The sequence below is a fragment of the Rhinatrema bivittatum genome, chromosome 2, assembly GCF_901001135.1.
Source record: "Rhinatrema bivittatum chromosome 2, aRhiBiv1.1, whole genome shotgun sequence".
Taxonomy (NCBI): domain Eukaryota; kingdom Metazoa; phylum Chordata; class Amphibia; order Gymnophiona; family Rhinatrematidae; genus Rhinatrema; species Rhinatrema bivittatum.
In genome coordinates, this window is record NC_042616.1 from 421,253,932 (window position 1) to 421,278,183 (window position 24,252).

General features: G+C 46.8%; 1 protein-coding gene across 1 annotated transcript in view; it reads left to right on the forward strand.

Moving 5' to 3' along the window:
- FAM227A (family with sequence similarity 227 member A) overlaps positions 1 to 24,252 on the forward strand; it is a 230,846-nt gene that overhangs the window by 11,604 nt on the left and 194,990 nt on the right. Inside the window, exon 2 of the mRNA XM_029587120.1 lies at positions 663 to 760. Coding sequence (XP_029442980.1) covers positions 663 to 760 — 98 coding nt within the window. The remainder of the gene's footprint in view (positions 1 to 662; positions 761 to 24,252) is intronic.

Sequence of the window (24,252 nt, forward strand, 5' to 3'; positions counted from 1 at the left end):
GAATGAAGAACAGTGGATCTATATACAGACAACGAACAAGGACTGAATTACATAGCCTGGGTAAACAAATAAGCATGGGTGTAGCTTGCTTATTGCGGCGGTTACTACCCCTAACTAATTAAGCTAGATATTTCACTTAAATGCAGCTCCAACACTGCTCTCTACATTAATGGTGGGGGTGGAAGGGAAATAGAACCAAAAGGTTACTAAGAGCCAAGAGTAACAGATAAGTAAGAGAAAAATAAAAAAGTGCGAAACTTGTTGGGCAGACTTGATGGGCCGTTTGGTCTTCTTCTGCCGTCATTTCTATGTTTCTATGTTTCTATTTAAGGTTGACCCTCCCTCAACCTTAAACTTAGTGCATGTCAGTGCCTAGTGTCCTAAGAGTGCCATTAATTGTTTATAGGCATAGGGGTAAACATTTCTATGGGAAATACTCCCTGTACTTTGGCCCTTATCATCATGTGCTTGCATTTAAGCCTTTCTTATGGTAGGAAGGAGTTGAGCATTTGATTGACTGATGAATCTTGTACACTGTGCTGTTCGTTAAGAAAAGGGACTTTAGCATCTTTTGAAGAATCAGTTCCTTAATTTAAGTATTAGAACCCTCAACCACATCACAGTGACTTCAAACTTTTTTTCCCTCCTGGTTTTCTTTTCAGAAAGGGACAAGAAGGATCGGAGGCCTTCACTGAAATCTGAAAGCTCTGTGAAATTGTTAGATTTCAGCAAACCTTACTCAAAGCCTGACGCCAAGAAGGTAAGAAGCTACTGAGCTACCTACTGTGGGGTCCTAGTCCAGCCTCAGAGATTAGTAATTAATTTCAGGATCTCAGGCAGAATTTTCCAACTTCAGGAACTGGTATTAATATAACAGTAAAGTGGAAACATATTGTGCCTTTCATACAAAATGGGTCTTGGAGATAATTTCCAGTTTATTACATTAAGAACATGCATACTGCCACACCTTGCGTTATCAGTCTAGCTGCACATGTCTGACCCTTTGATGATGTGATAGCTTCCTAAGAGGAAAAGTGTAAAGGAACAGCGTTTCTCTCAGTATTTTCTGGTTACAGTTGGATAAACTAAATTAGTGTTTTCCAGCTTTTTTTTTTGTATCATGGCACACTTGGCATAGAACTCACTTCATCATGGCACACCATCACTTTCCCTATTCCACACATCCACTGGCATCATCTCCTTCCCTCTCCCCCTAACATCATCACCATCTCTTCCCCTCTCTTCCTTCTCCCTCTGCTCCACTACAATCATCTCCTTCTCTTCCCTCTCCCCTGGCATCATCATCTGCTCCTCCCTTTCCTATCCCTGCCTCCATCTCCAGTATCATTAGCTTCTCTTCCTTTCACTTCTCCTCCGCACCCCCTTGCATCTCCACTTTCCCTTCCCTCTCCCTCCTGGCATCATCGCCTTTCCTTTCCTTCCTTTCCCTTTTCTCTTCCCTCTCCCTCCATGCTCCTGGAATAATCACCATCACCTTCTCTTTCGTACCCTCTTCTCCCTCCACCCTTTGGCATCATCACTTTCTCTTTCCTGTTCATACGTGGATCAGTCCAGACTCCTGGGTTTTGGCTCCCTTCCAGAAGATGGAGACAGAGAAAGTTTGCCTGATACTGCCCTATATCCTGAGGTGCCACCTGTAGCTCTTCAGTATTTCTCTGTCTCCAGCAGATGGTAGAGGTGCAAAACCTGCAGTCCAAAACAAAAAAAGGAACAGCAAAGAAGATAGTTTTTTAGGATTTCTCCCAGGAGGTTGCTAGACCCTGGTGGGGCTATACCTACTGGTTCTGAGGTGGACGAGCAGGGTGTTGGGGACTCTTGCCTGGCTGGTCTTTCGCCGCTGGGGCTGGATATCTGGTGGTGCCAATTCCCTGCCCCCCCAGGAGAACTTTTGGCGTCCTGCAGCTCTTCTGCTGCATAGAGAAGTATCCTCTCTTTCGTAATTCTGATTAAGGTAAGACAAAAAAAAAATTTATTGGGAAAAAAAAAAAAAGGCGATAAGCGGAGCAGCAGTGATATAGCAGCAGGGAAGGCTGCGGGAGGTTATGGATAAGTTTTGCTTTGCTGAGGTGGGAGTTCTCAGGCAGCAGGGCTCGTCAGCCATGCAGTCGAGCCTACCTTTCTGGTGCGGCTGTTTTTATTCAGGCTGATGGCATGCTGCAGTGTACCGGGCTCTGCTCCCAATACCTCTGTGTGGAGAGGGTGGATCGAGGCTGCGCTGGAGCGGCAAGGCAAATAGAAGACAGGCACAGGAGCGCCTCTGAAGACCATGAATAACCTCCTACCAGGCACAGGAACAGCGGCCATGTTCTATCCTGCTGAAGGGACTTCAGTACTTTTCAGGGGGTCAGAGGATGTTTCTCCAGCAGTGCAAGGCTCCTAGACCAGGAGGGAACCTGATTCAGATGAAGAGGGGGACCTCTTCACGGATGAGTCTGAGGGCCCCACAATGTTTTCATCTGAGTTTGTGCTGCTTACTTGGCAAGGAAGGCAGCTGGGAAGCAGTCGGATCGGGCTCAGGGATCTCTTGGACCACCTCCTGGTAAAAGACCTAGGAGTTCCAGGGATCAGATTCCTAGGTGGGCGCACAGGGTCCTCGGGATGATGGCACATCCTGGTAGTCCGGATGAAGGATCTGAGGAATCAGAGCGAAGAGTTCCACCATTAATTGCCTCTCCTAACTCAGCTGCTCCTGATATTAGCCCAGATGTGGCAGACCCAGATGAGGGGCTGGGGCAGGTACCAGTCGCTCAAGGGGACGAACCTAAAGTGGTGCATCTCTTCTGTAAGGAGAAGCTGTGGCCCTTGAATCCCCATGTTCTTGAAGAATTTGGGATCATGGTTCTCCAGGAGGAGTCTGATCAAGAAGGGATGGACCCAGTCATGGATGGCCTAAGGGGTTCAGCAAAAGCCGTCCCCTTTCACAAATCAGTGAAGACGTTAGTGGTCAGGGAATGGAATATTCCAGAGATAGGCCTGAAGGTAGGCCAAGCAATGGGAAAATTGTATCTGTTGCCTGAAGACACGCTTGAGCTTTTGGCGCTTTCAAAGGTGGACATGTCATTCTCACAGGACAAGCAGGATGGTAATCCTCACATATGGGTGACATCATCAGGATGGAGCCCAATCACGGAATACTTTTGTCAAAGTTTCTAGAACTTTGACTGGCATCTACTGGGCATGCCCAGCATGGCACTAACCCTGTATCCAGCAGGGGTCTCCCTTCAGTCTCTTTTTTTTCCGCGCAGCTTTGGCCACGTGGATTTTTGGAGCTCTTCACAAGTTCCTGACAGGAATTTTCTCCTCAGGAAATTTGTTCTAAAACTTGCAAAAGTTTATACCCCCTAGGGGTCTCCCTTTTCCGCCGTCGATTGCCGCGTCCGTATGGTAAGTTTTGCCCCATTTTCATCGGTTCCCGGCAGGAACCTGTAGAGGCCTTATTGGCACTGACCGCGGCAGGCCTAAATTTTCGACGGCCACGATGGCGACGGGTTTTTGTCGGTGCCCTGACTGTCCGAGGACAATTTCAATCACAGACCCTCATTTGGTCTGTGTCCTTTATCTGGGCTCATCGCATGACATAGAGACGTGTACCAATTGTGCCCAAATGACACCGAAGGGCCGTCGGGCACGTCTGGAGAAAATGGCGCTCTTATTTCAGCAATGTCTGTCTTCACAGACTCCATCGACACCATCCCCAGCGAAACAATGCCATTGATCCGATGCAGAGGAGTCTCGGTTGGTGTCTAGGTCTTCGGCGTCCCCGTCATTGGTACCAGAGACAGGAAAAGCTGAGCACCGTGAGAAGCACCGGCATAAGCATCGGAGGGCTATGCCATCAACGTCGGGGACACCGGTGGCGTCATCATCTGGTTTTGAGCCACCGAAGAAGAAAGCCTGAGCTGAGGAGCCTAAACTCTCCTCTAAGCCGGATGCACCGAGGCTGCTGTGCCCCCTTCGGTGGGCACAGCAGCCGAGATTCCACCGGGACCGGTGGACATAAGAACATAAGAAAATGCCATACTGGGTCAGACCAAGGGTCCATCAAGCCCAGCATCCTGTTTCCAACAGTGGCCAATCCAGGCTATAAGAACCTGGCAAGTACCCAAAAACTAAGTCTATTCCTTGTTACCATTGCTAATGGCAGTGGCTATTCTCTAAGTGAACTTAATAGCAGGTAATGGACTTCTCCTCCAAGAACTTATCCAATCCTTTTTTAAACACAGCTATACTAACTGCACTAACCACATCCTCTGGCAACAAATTCCAGAGTTTAATTGTGCGTTGAGTAAAAAAGAACTTTCTCCGATTAGTTTTAAATGTGCCCCATGCTAACTTCATGGAGTGCCCCCTAGTCTTTCTACTATCCGAAAGAGTAAATAACCGATTCACATCTACCCGTTCTAGACCTCTCATGATTTTAAACACCTCTATCATATCCCACCTCAGTCGTCTCTTCTCCAAGCTGAAAAGTCCTAACCTTTTTAGTCTTTCCTCATAGGGGAGTTGTTCCATTCCCCTTATCATTTTGGTAGCCATTCTCTGTACCTTCTCCATCGCAATTATATCTTTTTTGAGATGCGGTGACCAGAATTGTACACAGTATTCAAGATGCGGTCTCACCATGGAGCGATACAGAGGCATTATGACATTTTCCGTTTTATTCATCATTCCTTTTCTAATAATTCCCAACATTCTGTTTGCTTTTTTGTCTGCCGCAGCACACTGAACCGACAATTTCAATGTGTTATCCACTATGACACCTAGATCTCTTTCTTGGGTTGTAGCACCTAATATGGAACCCAACATTGTGTAATTATAGCATGGGTTATTTTTCCCTATATGCATCACCTTGCACTTATCCACATTAAATTTCATCTGCCATTTGGATGCCCAATTTTCCAGTCTCACAAGGTCTTCCTGCAATTTATCACAATCTGCTTGTGATTTAACTACTCTGAACAATTTTGTGTCATCTGCAAATTTGATTATCTCACTCGTCGTATTTCTTTCCAGATCATTTATAAATATATTGAAAAGTAAGGGTCCCAATACAGATCCCTGAGGCACTCCACTGTCCACTCCCTTCCACTGAGAAAATTGTCCATTTAATCCTACTCTCTGTTTCCTGTCTTTTAGCCAGTTTGCAATCCATGAAAGGACATCGCCACCTATCCCATGACATTTTACTTTTCCTAGAAGCCTCTCATGAGGAACTTTGTCAAATGCCTTCTGAAAATCCAAGTATACTATATCTACCGGTTCACCTTTATCCACATGTTTATTAACTCCTTCAAAAAAGTGAAGCAGATTTGTGAGGTAAGACTTGCCCTGGGAAAAGCCATGCTAATTTTGTTCCATTAAACCATGTCTTTCTATATGTTCTGTGATTTTGATGTTTAGAACATTTTCCACTATTTTTCCTGGCACTGAAGTCAGGCTAACTGGTCTGTAGTTTCCCGGATCGCCTCTGGAGCCCTTTTTAAATATTGGGGTTACATTTGCTATCCTCCAGTCTTTAGGTACAATGGATGATTTTAATGATAAGTTACAAATTTTTACTAATAGGTCTGAAATTTCATTTTTTAGTTCCTTCAGAACTCTGGGGTGTATACCATCCGTTCCGGGTGATTTACTGCTCTTCAGTTTGTCAATCAGGCCTACCACATCTTCTAGGTTCACCGTGATTTGATTCAGTCCATCTGAATCATTACCCATGAAAACCTTCTCCATTACGGGTACCTCCCCAACATCCTCTTCAGTAAACACCGAAGCAAAGAAATCATTTAATCTTTCCACGATGGCCTTATCTTCTCTAAGTGCCCCTTTAACCGCTCGATCATCTAACGGTCCAACTGACTCCCTCACAGGCTTTCTGCTTCGGATATATTTTAAAAAGTTTTACTGTGAGTTTTTGCCTCTACAGCCAACTTCTTTTCAAATTCTCTCTTAGCCTGTCTTATCAATGTCTTACATTTAACTTGCCATCGTTTATGCTTTATCCTATTTTCTTCTGTTGGATCCTTCTTCCAATTTTTGAATGAAGATCTTTTGGCTAAAATAGCTTCTTTCACCTCCCCTTTTAATCATGCCGGTAATCGTTTTGCCTTCTTTCCACCTTTCTTAATGTGTGGAATACATCTGGACTGTGCTTCTAGAATGGTATTTTTTAACAATGACCACGCCTCTTGGACATTTTTTACTTTTGTAGCTGCTCCTTTCAGTTTTTTTCTAACAATTTTTCTCATTTTATCAAAGTTTCCCTTTTGAAAGTTTAGCACGAGAGCCTTGGATTTGCACACTGTTCCTCTTCCAGTCATTAAATCAAATTTGATCATATTATGATCACTATTGCCAAGTGGATTTGCACACTGTTCCTCTTCCAGTCATTAAATCAAATTTGATCATATTATGATCACTATTGCCAAGCGGACCCTCCGGCGTTGCCCGCCATGCCTCCTACTCTGGACCTGGGGTTCACGACTGCAGCGTTCCGTGAGGAATTGCACCGGATGGTGCAAGAGGCAGTGGTCCAGGCCATTCAGGGCCTTCTGAGACCACTGACTCCAGCACTAGTGCCCGTGCTGAAGCCGGCACCGATGCCACCGATGCTGCTTCCTCTCCTCGATAAGCTCGATGTACTCATCGGTGCCCTGCCGGTAGCACCGGGGAAATCTCCGATTCCCATGGCTCCATCAACACCCTTTCCGCTCTCTTCAGATGAAGAGGACTCGTTGAGGCCAGAGCCCGTCCCGGGCCCTTCGGGAGTGAGTGCACCGAGGCGACTGGTGAAATCACCGATGCCATCGATGCCGGTGCACCCTGCACCGGTGCCGGATCTGGATTTGTCAGTGCCGGGGCCGAGACCATCGATGCCAGCATCAATACCTTTGGTGCCAAGACCTCCTCCAACCGGGGGAGGTCCTTTTGTACCACTAAGACCACCGCTGGACGCGGGGGATCAGCCTTATGATCCATGGACGGATGACACCTCGGATTCCTAGAATTTGGCCGATGCTCCATCAGAGCCTTCACCTCCTGAGGAGAGGCGTAAGTCTCCACCAGAAGACATCTCCTTCATTAACTTCACCAAGGAGATGGCGGAGACTATTCCCTTTACGCTGCAGACTGAGGAGGACTCCAGACACAAAATGCTGGAGGTGCTTCAGTTGCTAGATTCTCCAAAGGAAATAATGTCTGTCCCAGTCCATGAAGTTCTACTGGATTTGATGCAGTGCAACTGGGAGCATCCTGGGACGGTCCCTCCTGTAAATCGCAAGACGGATGCGATCTATCTGGTGCAGCCATCGCCTGGCTTCCAAAAGACGCAGTTGGCACATCAATCGGTGGTAGTGGAGTCCGCCCAGAAGAGGGCCAAACGTCCGAAACCTCATTCTTCAGCACAACCTGGGAAGGAGCAGAAGTTCCTGGATGTTTTAGGGCGCCGAGTGTTCCACAGCTCTATGCTCATTTCACGTATTGCGGCATATCAATTGTATATGACCCAGTACAATCAAAATCTTTTCAAGCAATTGCAGGACTTTGGTGAGTCCCTCCCGGAGCAGCTTCAAGATCAGCTGAACTCTATAGTTAAAAAAGGCTTTGACGCAGGGAAGCATGAAGTCCGATCGGCGTATGATGTCTTTGATACTGCATCCCGGTTATCAGCGGTCAGCATCAGTGCGAGATGTTGGGCTTGGCTAAAGTCCTCGGATCTACGCCTGGAGGTTCAAGACCATTTGGCTAATCTCCCCTGCACAGGGGATAATCTCTTTGGAGAGAAGATCCAGGAGATGGTGGCACAGCTGAAGAATCATAATGAAACGCTCCACAGCTCTCGGCCGCTCATGCTGAGTTTTCGGCCTTCTCCAAATGGCCATTTAGACGGGAGACGAAAAGACCAGCTTACAAAGCCCAAAGATATTATCCTCCATCAGCGTGGGCTCGTCCGTCCCGTCCGTTCCAGAAGCCTCCACCACGACAGCCACGGACTCAGAAGGCACAACCTCTTGCACAACCTAGTCCTGCCTCGGGATTTTGACTCCCTGCTAGAGAGTGAGTGTCATCCCCCTCTGCCATCCCTGCCTGTCGGTGGCTGACTCTTCCACTTCACCACCATGTGGCTAAAGATCGGTCGTAGCTCAAGGTTACCATCTAAACTTCCTCTCCATCCCGTCGGACTCTCCACCTCAGCCAGGGTGGACTTCCTTCGACTACTCTCATCATCTGCAGGAGGAAATAACTTCCCTCCTGCAAGCCAATGCCATAGAACTAGTTCCTCTTTCCCAAAGGGGACAGGGCTTCTACTCCTGATGCTTTTTAATACCAAAAAAGACGGGAGGCATTCACCCCATATTAGACCTTCGTGCCCGAAACAAACATCTTTGGAAAGAGAAGTTTTGGATGGTACCTTAGGCTTCTTACTACCGCTTCTCCAACAAGGGGATTGGCTTTGCTCTCTGGACCTCAAAGACACGTACATGCACATAGCAATTACCCCGTCTCACAGAAAGTACTTCCAGTTTCTTGTCGGAAGCCAGCACTTCCAATACTGTGTACTTCCATTCGGCCTAGCCTCAGCCCCTCATGTCTTCATGAAATGCCTGGCAGTAGTAGCCGCATATTTAAGAAAACTAGGCACTCACGTCTATCCTTATCTAGATGACTGGTTGCTGAGTGCTCGGTCACCAGAGGGGGTTCTTCACTCCCTCCATCTTATGATGCGGCTGCTACTATCCTTGGGATTTCTAATCAATTATCAGAAGTCTCATCTGATTCCATCTCAAATCCTCTCCTTTATCGGAGCAGATCTTGACACAATCCAAGCAAAGGCTTTTCTTCCCAGGGACCGAGCTCATGCGCTGGCAGTATGGGCACGCAATATACAGTCTCGCAGAACCTTGACGGCTCGTCATGTCCTAGTCTTGCTGGGATATATGGCGTCCTCGGTCCATGTTACCCCAATGGCTCGCCTTGCCATGAGAGTAACACAGTGGACATTAAAGTTCCAGTGGTCACAGGCACATCATTCAGTGTCCAACATTGTCCATGTCACCAGGCAGCTTCGCCTCTCGCTGGAGTGGTGGATCCAGGAGTCCCACCTGCTCAAAGGGCTTCTGTTTCAAGCTCCAGAATTTCAAATAATCTTAATGACTGATGAACATAAGAACATAAGAATATAAGAAATTGCCATGCTGGGTCAGACCAAGGGTCCATCAAGCTCAGCATCCTGTTTCCAACAGAGGGCAAACCAGGCCACAAGAACCTGGCAATTACCCAAACAGTAAGAAGATCCCAAGCCACTGATGCAATTAATAGCAGTGGCTATTCCCTAAGTAAATTTGATTAATAGCCGTTAATGGACTTCTCCTCTAGGTTGGGGAGCACATGTCAACCAACTGCAGACTCAGGAAACCTGGTCAACAGAGGAATCACAGCATCAAATAAATTTTCTGGAGCTCCGAGTGATCAGATATGCTCTCGGTGCATTCAAGGATTGCTTGTAAAACAATCCTAATCCAGACGGTCACCAGTTAGTGATGTCGTACATCAACAAGTAGTGGGGGAACCGGGTCCTACCTCCTATGTGAGGAAGTAGCACAAATTTGGGCATTAGCTCTCTCTCACCCATGCTACTGAGAGCGACCTACCTGGCGGGCGTGGACAATGTTCTAGCGGACAAACTCAGTTGTTCGTTTCAGCCCCATGAGTGGTTTCTCAACCCCGCGGTGGCGGACTGGATATTTCAGAAGTAGGGATATCTGAGCATCAACCTCTTTGCATCGATTCACAATTGCAAAGTGGATAATTTCTGCTCCCTACATTGCAGTCACAGAACTCCACCAAGGGATGCTTTCGCCCGCTCCTGGGTGACAGGCTTCCTCTATGCCTACCCACCACTTCCTCTCATCAGCAAGACTCACGTGAAGCTGCGCAGAGACAGGGGTCTCATGATTCTAATAGCCCCCTACTGGCTGCGACAGGTATGGTTTCCCATCCTTCACGACCTCTCAGTGCGTCCGCAAATTCAACTAGGCACAGAGCCGTCCCTGATATCTCAGAAGGACGGTCAGTTGTGCCATCCCAACCTTCAGGCCTTGTCACTGACAGCTTGGATGTTGAAAGGCTAATCTTGCGGCCTCTCAATCTATCGGACTCTGTGTCCCAAGTCCTGATAGCTTCACAAAAGCCTTCTACTAGAAAATCCTACCATTCTAAATGGAAAAGATTTTCAATATGGTATTCTTCAAAGGAGTTAGACCCTTTTACCTGCCCCACAACTCAGTTTTTAGACTACCTCTGGCATCTCTCGGAGTCAGCTTTACAAACTTCCTCTATTAGAGTACATGTCAGTCCGGTGGCCGCCTTCCATTGAGGTACAGGGGATGTCTCCATTTTGACACAACCCTTAGTAGTACACTTTATGAAGGGCTTGCTTCACCTCAAGCCCCCTCTCCGTCCACCGGCCCCGGCTTGGGACCTTAATGTGGTTTTAGCGAGACTCATGAAACCTCCTTTTGAGCCTCTGCACTCCCATGAGTTACGACATCTTATTGGAAAGTATTTTTCCTTTTAGCTTTGACATCTGCCTGCAGGATCAGTGAGCTACAGGCGCTGGTAACATACCCCCCTTATACGAAATTTCTTCATGATCGGGTGGTCCTCCGCACTCATCCTAAATTTCTGCCGAAAGTAGTCTCTGAGTTCCATTTAAATCAATCTATAGTTTTGCCTTCTTTCTTTCCGAAACCCCACTCACATCCAGGTGAGTGGGCTCTGCATTCCTTGGACTGCAAACATGCACTAGCCTTTTATTTGGAACGCACTGCAGGCCATAGGAAGTCCACCCAGCTATTTGTTTCTTTCGATAGCATTAAACTGCGTATCCGGGTGGGAAAGCAGACCCTGTCCTCCTGGTTGGCAGACTGTATTTCCTTCTGCTACCAACAAGCAGGCCTTCCGCTACAGGGACGCGTTAAAGTGCACTCCATTCAAGCAATGGCAACGTCTGTAGTACACCTTCGGCCTGTACCTCTTGCTGACATCTGCAGAGCTGCTACTTGGTGTTCTCTCCATACTTTCGCAGCCCACTATTGCCTGAACAAATCTGGCGTACAAGATTCTCTTTTTGGCCAGTCAGTTCTGCGCAATTTGTTCTCAGCTTAATACCCAACATCCTACCACGGCCCGCTGGTAATTTCAGGCTGCCCGTTCTCCAAAAATTGCCCCTGTTGTTGTGCCTGTTGCACGTCTTTGGGTGTTTTTGGTACATGCGTGGGCATCCTCAGCTCGTTATTCACCCATATGTGAGGACTACCATCCTGCTTGTCCTGAGAGAAAGCAGAGTTGCTTACCTGTAACAGCTGTTCTCACAGGACAGCAGGATGTTAGTCCTCACGAAACCCACCCGCCACCCCGCTGAGTTGGGTACGCTTGCGATTTGTTGTTTTATTTTTCGCACGCTCTTTTTACTATACATGAGACTGAAGGGAGACCCCTGCTGGATGCAGAGTTAGTGCCATGCTGGGCATGCCCAGTAGGTGCCAGTCAACGTTCTAGAAACTTTGACAAAAGTATTCCGTGATTGGGCTCCATCCTGATGATGTCACCCATATGTGAGGACTAACATCCTGCTGTCCTGTGAGAAGATCTGTTACAGGTAAGCAACTCTGCTGTGTCAGCGGTCACTAAGAAGACCACCATTCCTGTGGCCAGTTCAGCGGTGCTGAAGGATCTGCAGGACAGGAAATTTGAAAATCACCTCAAAAAGATTTTTGAGGTGTCTGCATTAGGCATAAGTGCTGCTGTTAGCAGTAGCTTTATGTAGAGGACTAGCCTGCACTGGGTGCAGCAGGCTACGAGATCACTGTCTGCGTCTGAGGCTAAACAGGCGTATTGTCCGGAGATGGCAGTGGCTTATGTCGTGGATGCCTTGTATGACCTCATCAGAATTTCTTTAAAAATTATGATGTCGGTGGTCTCAGCCAGGCATCTCCTTTGGTTAAGGAACTGGTCGATGGATGTTTGGTCCAAATCACGCTTAGGAGCATTGCCTTTCAAAGGAAAGCTTCTATTTGGAGAGGACTTGGAAGAGCCCGTAAAGCATCTCGAAGAGACCAAAAGGCATAGGATGCCAGAGGATAAGCCTAAAGGAAGCAAGGGTTCTTTTGTGGGGCGTTCTCGTTTCAGGCCGAATAGAAGGTTTCATCAGAGCCCAGAGACAAGGAGTCGGGAGGCAGCAATCCTGGAGCCAGTCCTTTCGAGGGGGCAGAAAGCCAAACAGAAATAGTCTTGGCCAGAGATCTGGTTGAGCTAAATCCTCACAATGAAGCAAGGCCAGTCCACTCCTCTGTCCCTCCTATTGGAGGGCGTCTGACTCTGTTTTATGTGGAGTGGGCTAATATCACGAAAGACCAGTAGGTCCTAAGTGTGATAAGGGACAATTACGTGTTAGAATTCTCTCGACCGCTTTGAGACTTGTTTGTGGTCTCCCCTTGCATTCCATTCAGCAAAAGGAAGGTGGTCCAAGAAACCTTGGATCTGTTACATTGGCTGGGAACTATCGTTCCCGTGCCTATGGGGGAACAAAGAACAGGAAGATATTCCATATATTTCAAGGTACCAAAAAAGGAAGGGTCCTTCCGTCCAATTTTGGATTTGAAAAAGGTGAATGTGGCTCTCAGGGTACCTCATTTTTGTTTGGAAACCCTGCTCTTATCATTGCAGCAGTGCACAAAGGAGAGTTTCTGGCTTCTCTAGTCTTGACTGAAGCATTTCTGCACATAAGCAATCTGCCCAGATCACCAACGATTTCTGAGGTTCATGGTCCTTGGGAAGCATTTTCAGTTTTGTGCCCTTCCTTTCGGTCTGGCAATGGCTCCACATATGTTTACCAAGGTGATGGTAGCCGGAGGCGCTCAGAAAGAAGGGCATTCTGGTTCACCCGTATCTGGATGACTGGTTCATTCGGGCGAAGTTGGAAGTCCTCTGCAGTCAAGCTGTGTCTCAGGTCTTGCAGCAGTTAAGGTCTCTAGGCTGGATGGTGAATCTGGTGTAAAGTCATCTCACCCTGTCTCAGATTCTGGAGTTCTTAGGAACACGCTTCAACCCCAGGTTAAGAAAGGTTTTTCTTATCCAGGGTTACATTCTCAAGCTTCAGAAGCATGTTCGCAGGCTGTTGAATGCTGCGGTGCCCAGGATCTGGGACCACCTTCAGGTGCTTGGCTCTATGGCTTTGATGCTGGAGCTAGTTACTTGGTTTTTTGTGCACATGCGGCCTGTGCAAAAGTCTCTTCTTTCCCATTGGGATCCTTTGTGAGAACAGTTTCATCTTCCGCTGTTGCTCGAGAAGGCTGTGAGCTCAAGTCTTTCATGGTGGTTTGGTCGCATTTATCTAAGTCGCAGAGTGGACTTGGATGTTCCAGAATGGGTGGTAGTTACCACTGATGCTGGCTGGGGTGCGGTGTGTCAATCAGCCCAGGGACAATGGTCCAAGGAAAGGCATCCTGGTCTATCAATCAATTGGATATGAGGGCGGTGCATTTTGCATTGCTTGCCTTTCTCCCTCTATTATATGGCTGCCCAGTGCGCATCTTATCGGACAATGCAACCACTGTGGCTTATATCAGTCGACAAGGGGGAACCAAGAGTCAGATGGTGGCCATGAGTTGTTTCTTTAGGCGGAACAGCAAGTGGCATTGCTAACGGCATCTCACATAGCCAGAGTGGACAATGTTCAAGCACATTTTCTCAGTCGCCAGAAGCTGGACCTCCAGGGTTGGGAGTTATGGAGGAGGCGATGGCTCTTCTATGTCGCAGGTGGGGTACTCCCCGCCTGGACTTAATGGCGGCTGAACGGAACGCTAAGGCAGCCCGCTTCATCAGTCACAGAAGAGAACACGGGGCAGAAGGAGTCGATGCCCTGGTCCTACCTTGACCACAAGGGATTTTGCTTTACATATTGCTCCCATGACCACTGGTGGGCGAAGTGATATGGCAGATAGAAAGTCATCCAGGAAAGGTGATTCTGGTGGCAATGGATTGGCCACAGCGGCTCTGGTTTGTGGACCTGATCAATCTGGCAGTAGATGGTCCATTGTGGCTCGCTCATCTACCAAAGCTTCTTCATCAGGGTCCAATATTTTTGGATTAAGTGTATCGCTTTTGTTTTGCAGCTTGGCTTTTGAGAGGAAGCGCTTGAGGGGGAAAGGATATATGGAGGATGTTATTCCACCTTGTTGCAGGCTAGAAAGACCACCACCTCATTGTCCTATTTAGGATCTGGAGAGTCTCTTGGGTTTTGGTGTACGGGTCTGGGAGTAAGACCTACTCAGGCCGCAGGTAACACACGTCTTAACTTTTTTGCAGAAAGGATTGGTGAAGGGCTTGGCCTTTAACTCTCTCAAGATCGTGGCCTTGAGCTGTCTTAGTGGCAGGGTACATAGAATGTCTTTGGCCACTTATACAGATGAGGTGCGTTTTCTTCGGGTGTGGAAAATATGTTTTTTCTGGAATCTTAACTTAGTTCTGAGAGGAATGTGTGTGGCTCCTTTTGAGCCTCTAAGGAGGACAACTGTGAAGGATCTCACTTTGAAGGTTATGTTTCTGGTGGCAATTTGTTCAGCCAGAAGAATTTTGGATCTGCATCTCGGATTCCGGGCTCTCATCGCAGATGGTGCCCTCTTTGCTCCTGAAAGTTGTGTTAGCATTCCATTTGAGTCAGACGGTAGAGCTTCCAGATTTCTCAAATTTGAAAGTGTTAATACCGCATGCAAGGGACCTGCGATGTTTGGATGTAAATTGAGCTTTGTTGTGTTATTTCAAGGTCACCAATAGCTTCCAGGTGTCTGACCATCTTTTTATGCTATGGAGTGGGCTAAGAAAGGGCAGAAGGCTTCAAAATCCATGATAGTGAGGTGGTTGAAGGAAGCTATAAGCTCAGCTTATATCTGTAAGGGGTGTCCTGTCCCAGTGGGATTGAGGCTCACTCTTTCGTTCGTAGGTGGCTTCTTGGGCTGAGTGCCAGCAGGTGATACCGCAGAAAATTTGTCAGCCAGCCACTTGGAAGTCGTTGCACATTTTTGCCAAACATTATCATTTGGATGTCTATGCTCCAGAGGCCATAGGCTTTAGTGAGAATGTTCTTTGAGTGGTAATCTTGCAATCCCACCCTAATCAGGGAAGCTTGGTACATCCCCGGAGTCTGGACTGATCCGGGTATAAACAGGAAAGGAAAATTGGTTCTTACCTGCTAATTTTTGTTCCTGGACCACGGATCAGTCCAGTCTCAACTTGCTTGAGGAGGAGAGCCACTCGTACTTCTTTTGTATAAATGCTGCAGAACTGCTCAGGATTTCAAGATTGTTCTCCTGTTTTGTGGTTAGAAAGAAAGGATTTTTCTATTGCAGGGTTCCTGCATGTTGTAGGAGGTTGTTTTCTATTTCATTAGGATTGTTATGATTTGAATCTTGGCTTGTGTACAGATCAATACTGAGGGACTGCAGGTGGCACAATGGAATATATGGCAGTGTCAGTGAAACTTTCTCTGTCTTCATCTGCTGGAAGGGAGGCAAAACCCAAGAGTCTTGTCTGATCCATGGTATTCCAGGATTGAAAATTAGCAGGTAAGAACCAATTTTCCTTTCCTTTCCTTCCCTTTCCTCTCCTTAGTACCCCCAGCTTCCTAGCACAGTCAGCTGTCTCCTCTCCCCCATGTCCAGGAACTGATAGATGTCTGCCAGCAGCACTTAACTGGTGCTGCATCTTCCTCCCCAGCCTGTTTCTCTCTGCAGTCGGAACTGCTTGGGGCCAGCACAATGTTGCCAGGTAGTTATGAAACAACAAGCGCACTTTGCTGAAAAAGCAAGCCCAAAACATATGAGATTTAAGCTACTTTTATTAGAAAGTATTTATAAAACACTTAAAAAATACTTTTGTGAGTATAATGGAGGAAAATACAGGGCACAATCACATTTCAAATTAAGGCTCTACACTTAGTTCTGTGAAGCCTAATATCGTTGTTATGCATTGCAGGTCTACAGGGCCCACCCCCCAAAGCGCAAAGCATATGAGGCACAATGAGTGGATCACCCACCACTCCACCCAAAAGCATTAAAACAAGTTGCAGGCCATAGCGGCCTGAGTAATCTCCTTCCTGCCACATCCCCCACCCCACTATGGAAATTCCCATGTTGGTTTTGGGCCTTCTCTTAACCCCTCTCTCCACTCACCCACAAACATCAACTTTCTTAGTGTACAGACAGGTGAATCCAAAACCAGTTGGTTATGCACCTCTACCAGCAGATGGAGACAGAGCAAAGCTATCAAACCAAACTATGGCAAGCTACCTCGCGTATATATATAGTTATCCCCGCAAAACTCCCGACGACATTGACAATGTTTCGGCAAACTGCCTTCTTCAGGGGAACCAAATTACTCCTTACACCAACCGCATGGGCTCTAGCATTGCTTCAAAATTTGAAGCTCTAGCATTGCTAGAGGATAACTCTGGAGAGAGAGAAAAGGAGATAAGATACATATAAAGACATTTTTCTAGCAAATAGCCTTTCAATTTCAGTAATTAAATACTAAATAAAACTAAATACTAAATAAATACTAAATAAAACGAATAATAAAATAAATGAAACAGCTGAAAGGCAAGTGGGTGCAGGAAGCCGAGTGCGGTGGTGAAGGTCTATGCCCCTCCCCCCCCCCTTCCCCCCGCAGCCTGAGACCGCCCTTGTACTTAGCCAGAAAGGGCTGAGCTCAGGTAAAGGGTACAGAGAAGGTAAACTGAGTAGGGATTCCCCCCCCCATCGATCTCCATGCTTGGCGCACAATTTGACGATTGTTCCCACCTCTGATGGACTTCTGGGGATGGGGGGGGGGGGGGGAGGCAGCCTGATGGGTTGAGCAGCCCTTGTGGCTAGGCCCCGCTCCTAGGCTCTGCTGGTTCGCTGTGTGGTAGGCAGTGGTGGTGTTTTTGCGTGTTTTTTGTGCACCATAGACTGCCCTCTTCAGTTCTGTTGGATCATGCTAGTGCGCCCAACTGTGCAGCCTGTTGTGCCTTTAGTTGAGTGCCTAGTTGGGCACCTAGCTAGGCACATAGGAGTGCTTACCAGGGCACCCATTTGCATGTGCATACATGTACTTTTTTTGCACGTACGCACTTTTTTACACTCACATGCATGCGCCTTTTTTGTGTGCATTGTCTGAGTGTCCAGAGGGAGCTCAGATTGGACACTTATATAGGCATAGTGTTGTCAGGTGCCTGTTAGGCGTATTGAATGACTATGGCGCCCATAGGGAAGAAACCTAAGCACCTTGCCCTATGTGTTGCTTGTCATATTCGGGCATCTCAACCTGGCGTTCTCTTGAATTTGTATCAGTGCCATTTGGAGGCTCAGGGAGAATTATTCTGGTTTTACTAAGCTTGGTTCTTCCCAGCCTAGTGCGGGAATGAAAAAATAACTGCCTGAAGGGTCGCCTGATTTTGGGGCTCCCCTAACTGATTCCTCAGTGGGGGAAGGTAGTTCAGTGTGCACAGGTCAGTTGGGCCCCTGGTTTTGGCATAGATCCTTCTGCCTTTTCTTGGGTAGAATTTTTTTCAAGGACTGCACTCCTTCCTTCAGGCACAGTCCCTGGCCCTGGCCAAGCTTCACAACTCAGGATCACAAGCGGTAAAATCCCACATGCCTGCTGCTGCGGGTAAGTGCCGGGGTACGCCATGATCCAACCTTCCTGATAGGGAGACAGATGACAGATGATGAGACCGATCCTTACTCCCTGGAGGATCTGATTAATCTGGTGTGAATTCCAAGGCAGTGATGGAACCAGCAGCCGCCTTTTTGGCAGATCCGGGCTGCGATTTGGTTTGCACTTTGGCCAGAGGGGTGGCTTCAGTAATAGCGGCTAGGTGTCAGCTATGCCTGAGAAATTGGTCAGCCGATTCAACCTCGAAGTCTAACCTTACGAAGTTGCCTTTTAAAGACTTACTCTTATTTGGGAATGAGCTGGAGAAATGGCCAATAAGTGGTGTGAGTCCCCGGTTCCTCTTTTGCCATAGGATAAGAAATGGGTGCTGCGATCCTTCAGCACGAGAGACTATACTAGAGGTATCAGGTGGTTTTATACATTTTTTAAAAATTTTTTATTGGGTTTTATACAAAGTAATACAGTTTATAGCAATAATTTGATAACAGATTACATGAAAATCATTGTGCCTGCCTGTTAATGCCGTGCCTAGTCAGCATCTTCTTCTTCTGTCTCATGTACATCCTCCTTGTTAAACAACAAATTACATATTATATAAAAGTTTTTAAACATAAAAATTCTCAAACATCATAACTATGTGTTTGGTGTCTATTCCATGCCGATTCTTTGTGGTCTTCATTAATTCTTCTGGCTCGTATACATCCCCCTTTTTTAACCCGACACCCTTCCTACCCCCTCCCCTGTCTCTCCCAACCCCCCTTACCCTTCCTGACACCCCCAGTCTTATCCATCATTTGGAAATTAGAAATTTGAAGTTAAAAGATAATTTAACAGCTAATGTATGCATCTTCTAAAGGAAGTGCCTGACATCTATATAAGCAAGGTCCCACTGGTTCAACGTGGGGTGGTCTTTCCCTGTATGTATGGTTCCCATATTTTGAAATTTGAGAATCTGATTGTTCCTCAAGGCGGTGAGATGGCTCATGTGATAAATCTTATCTAATCTGTTGAGTACGTTCCCAATCAAAGGCGTCTCTGACTTTTTCCACCAATATGCAATCTCACACCTTGTCGCAAGAACCACTTGCATCACTAGTGCAATATGCAATAAACACATCTTGGGATCCAGTGGTACTTGTAACTCAAGTATGCTTCGAAAATAGACAATTACCGCTAGCCATGTTCCTTCGACTTTAGGGAAGTCCCACCACATATGATAGAAAGTCCCAATGGAACCACACTCCCTCCAGCATATCTCAGTGGGTCGCAAGGACATTTTATGCAGACGTTCAGGAGTCAGATACCATCGATATAGCAACTTGTACCCATTTTTCTTTAAATTTGCAGACACCGAACTTCTGCCTATGTGAATATGACAGCTCTCCCACTCTGTTTCAGACATATTATCACCAATATCTATTTCCCATTTTAGCTGATAAGTGGATTTGACTCCCTTATCAGCATTCAGTAGTACATAAATCCGGGAGATGGGTCTCCGAAAAGTATCAGCATTCTCATAGTATTTAACAAACATGGGCTTCCCCTGATTTAGTTCCATTGCTATGTGATGCACAGAGAAGAAGTGCGATAACTGTGAATATGTATAGTAATCCGACATTGTGAGAGAGTGGCGCTCTTGTAACTCCTGGAAGGGAATTAACTTTTGATCCTTCCATAACTGTCCTAGTGTGGTGATCCCCTTTCCTTGCCAGCGCCCAATAAACGCCCTATCCATTCCGGGAGGGAACAATGGGTTATGCAGAAAGGATGTGTGGTGATATGCTGATTTATCTCCGATTAGTTTTCCCCTCCATTTTAATCATACTTGCATCATTACCATGGTGAATGTTGTCGCTCAGGCTCTCTTCGCCCTATGTGATACCCAAACTCTGGTTATTAAGGGGGAGTCTCTGGCTAATACCTTCTCTATCATCAGCCAAGGTTTAGGGGTATCCTTACTGCCAGCTTACCACCACCACTAGTAGATTAGCTACATAATACCACAGTAAGTTAGGGAAATTAAGTCCCCCATTCAATTTATCTTTATATAAAACTGTTCTTGCCACTCTGGGTGGTTTCCGTTTCCAAACAAAGCGAAATAGTTTTCTTTGCCAGATTCTTAGTGCCCTTTCAGGTACTCTTACAGGGAGTGTCTGGAAGACATAGCAGAACTTGGGCAAAACTGTCATTTTTACGGCTGCGATTCGTCCCATCCATGATAAATTTGTTCTATCCCATTTGTCCAGGTCTTGTTGTATTGTTCTGATTAGGGGGTCATAGTTTATTTCGAATAGCTGGGTTAAACTGGTGCTGATCTTCACTCCCAAATATTTTACTCATTGCCTAGCCCTTTTAAACGGTAGCTGTGCCGCCATTGCCCCAAATTGGGACCCTTCCATAGAGATATTCATCAATTTGGACTTGTCCTCATTCATCTTAAACCCCGATACCCTCACAAATGCTCGTATCTCCTTCAATAGTTCTTTCAGGGATGCCTCGGGATGGGTGGTAGTAAAGAGGAGGTCATCTGCAAAGAGAGATATTTTGTAGACAGACTCTCCCACCATGATCCCATGAATGGCCTTATGTCTTCTAACCTTTGCAGCTAATGGCTGTAATGATAGAGCGAATAGTAATGGGGAAAATGGACACCCTTGCCTAGTCCCTCTTCTAACATCAAATGGGGGTGAATATGCTCCATTGATTTTTATGCAAGCCTGGGGATTATCATAAAGTTTGGCCACCTACTACAAAAAATTAGCTCCCAATCCCATTTTTGTTAGAACCTGGAAGAGATAGGGCCAATAACCCTGTCAAAGGCTTTTTCCGCATCCATGGACAGTAGAGCTGTGGGTATATTATTCTGCTGCACATATTCCATAAGTTCAATGACTCTGTGGACATTATCGGAAGCCAGTCTCCCTGGTATAAGCCCTGATTGGTCAGGTGCCACTAAGGCAGGGGCCACACGGCCTAATCGTCTGGCTAAAATTTTCGCAAGTATCTTTAAATCTATGTTGATGAGCGATATCGGCCAATACAAGCCACGTAATGTATGGTCTCTCCCCGGTTTAGCCAGAATTGTGATCCCCGCCGTATTGGCCTGTTGGGAAATCTTTCCGGTATTGCTCAAGTCATTGAACATATTTGTTAGGGGGGTTACCAGTAGCGGACCAAATACTTTATAAAAAATTTCCCGTATACCCAACTAATCCTGGGGATTTCCCTGTCTTTAATTATTTTATGACCTGGAGGGTTTCTGCTGTCTTTACCTCACCATCTAGAAGCTCCTGGGCTTCTGTGTCTAGCTTTGGGATTGGGATGTCACTAAGGTATTGAGCGATCTCCTGGTGGGTTATCGTCGCATCAGAGTCATATAGCTCCTGGTAGTATTTATTAAACCTATCACCAATCTCTGCCTGGGAGTATAGATACTGCCCATTGATGTCACGTATTTTTGTGATTTGTGACTTAGCCTCTTGTTCTTTTAATTTCCTTGCTAGTTGTCTACTGGCTTTGTTACCATACTCAAAGTTGTTTGAGAAGGTCTAGCTGGTGTGCCACCCTCCCGAGCTCGAGATCATTCAGTTCTCTATGTGCATCCTTGAGTTGTTGTGCTATATGGGCCATGTTCTTTTTATGTCTAAGTTCTAGCTGGGCAATCAATTCCAGAAGTTTTAACCTCTTTTTTGAGTTCTCTCATTTAGTATACGCTGCACGTGATATGAATAACCCTCGTAATACCACTTTCAAACTTTCCCATAACATGCCCGGGGACACCTCCACAGTTTCATTGATGTCAAGGAAGTTCTGGATCGCCTTATTCACTGTTATGACCCTCGGCGGCAGCAAGCCACGAACGGGACCAGCTACTCATCAGCACAGCAGACCGCCCCTGCTCGAGGTGACCGCCTCGTTGGGGTGGCTACACAGCAGCTCCTGTTTCTCGCTAACATGGCCGCGGTATTGGCGTTCCTCCTCGCTCGTGTCTGACTCCGCCCCCGCTGAACTTCCTAGGGCCGCGCGCGCGGCAAATGCCGATTCTTAAAGGGGCCACAACAGGAAGTGGTTGGACACCTTCCTGTGAACAGCTACTGGGGTTGTACTATTTAAGGACTGGGCCGGCATCTCAACGTTGTCTTGACTTCATCTGGGCTCCTGTTGGTGTAGTTCCTGAGTTTGTTCCTGTTCCTGTGCTTGACTCCCAGACCGGCTGCTGAGTTCTCCTGGTATTGACTTCTGGACTGGCTGCGGTTTATTCTTTGGCTCTGCTTACTAGACTGGCTTTGGAATACTCTCTGGCTTTTGACCCCTGGACCGGCTGCGGAATACTCTCTGGCTTTTGACCCTTGGACCGGCTGCGGAATACCCTCTGGCATTTGACCCTTGGACCGGCTGCGGAATACCTCTGGCTTTTGACCACTGGACCAGCTGTGGCCAGCCATCTATACTATACGACCTGCTGGAGGCGCCAGCTATCTGGATTACACGACCTGCAGGAGGCGCCTGCATCCAGATTTCCTTCACCAAGCAACCTAAGACTTACAGAGGGTGCCTCGCCTTCTGACGGTGAAACCTTGGGTTTCCTCGGATCAAGGGTCCATCTCCCAGTTCCTAACATTCACCTCTTCTACGAATTCCTTATCGTCTAGTAATTGGTCATTCATGCTCCAGAATCTGGTCCCGGCGTCTCTTCCCCTCTGATGTAACTTTACCCATACTGGGGAATGGTCAGACCAGGTAATGTTTCCGATTTCTGCTTCCATGACATGGCTCACTAGGACCTTATCAATAAGGAAGTAGTCAAGTCGCGAGTACGACTGCAGGTGAGAAAAGAAGGCGTAATTACGGGACGTGGGATTTAGCAACCTCCATATATCAGTGAGACCTCTATCCTCAATTAGATGTTTCAACACCCTCCTCCCTTTTTTCCCCCCTCCGTCACCTGAGCCGGTATTGTCTAAATATGGGTTCCTGGTGAGATTAAAATCCCCTCCTATGATTAGGTGACCTTCTGACTATAATATTAGAGACCTTTTGGAAAAAATCTGCTAGCTCACTTGTAGGGGCATACAGATTAACCAATGTGTATAGGACATTGTGAATTTTCACCTTCATCAAAATGTACCTCCCGTCACATCTCTGAGGACTGTCACATCCCTGAGGACTGTGCCCACTTCAGCAATTATGTTATTGGATAACAGTACACCCACTCCACAATATTTGCTACCTTTTGTGGCGGCTGCATGATAGTATTGGGGGTAATCTTTTGATGAGAGTTGTCTCTCATACCATTTAGTCAGATGTGTCTCCTGACATAACACAATGTCGACATGCTGTGCTTTCATGTCGTGAAAGACGGTTTTCCTTTTCATCGGGGTGTTCAGCCCTTTAGTGTTTATGGATACTATTTTTAGGCTACCCATCAGTAATATCTAGGAAGTGTTTGCAGTTCTCTCATGTCAGACCCTCTTGCCTCATCTCTGCTGCTTCCCAAGGGAGCAAGATGCAATAATCTCCCATAATTTCCCAGCTCTTCAACCTTTCTGTCAGTGTTTATTGGGGAACAGTGATTGCCCCTAGCTCCCCCCTGCTCGCTCCCCACCAGACCCACTATCCCTCTGGTGGATCTCTCCCATGTAGAGCGATGATGTCACTAAGCAAGTCCCCACTTCGTCCCCCCTCCCCGTCCTCCGACATATGTTTGTATATGAGCATTCTTATACCCCCCTGTTCATTAGATCAATTTTGCAAACATTATATTTAACAGAGAACTGACAACTTAGCTCTCCTTTCAACCTTAAACCCGCACATTAGACCGTAGCCCCATACATTTTCACTGGTGCCTTTGGAGTGTCTATCCGCTTCATCCTAGACCTTTGATTGCGGTTGTTCCTCCAGAATGTCGGCGCAGCCGTTTCCCGCCTTTGGGCACCCTTTGCCATTTCGGATGGTTGCGATCTCATGCATTCCCTGGTGGCTCCAAGGCTGCGGTCTGTCGAACCTTAGTCAGGAAGCCTACTGCTCTTAATATATCTTCAGCTTCTGCCACTTTTTTGATGCGTGAGGTGATGCCATTAATAGCAAAGCTGAGTCCGAAAGGGAAAAGCCAATTGTGGCTATGGAGCACTTGCACCACCTCACAGAATTCGCACCTTTTTTTAATAGTGGTTAGTGCCAAGTCTGAAATATTTCTATCCTGTGTCCTTTCCATATCACAGTTCCTTGCTTCCTGGCAGCGTGTATCACTTTTTCTTTTACAGAGAAATTATGAAAACAGGCGACAATATCTCGTGCCTGGTTGCTCCTTGGTGCTCCCAAGGTTCTGTGTGCTCTGTCCAAATTAATTAAGGTTATCTCCTCCTGACTGTTATTTACTTCTAGCAACTGTAAGCAGATTTCCTGCACTACCTGGAAGCTGTCTCCATATTCTACATCTTCATGGACTCCCCAAAATTGGAGGTTCGACCTCCGTAGTCTATTTTCCATGTCCTCTAGGTGTAGGGACATTTCTTCCTGATT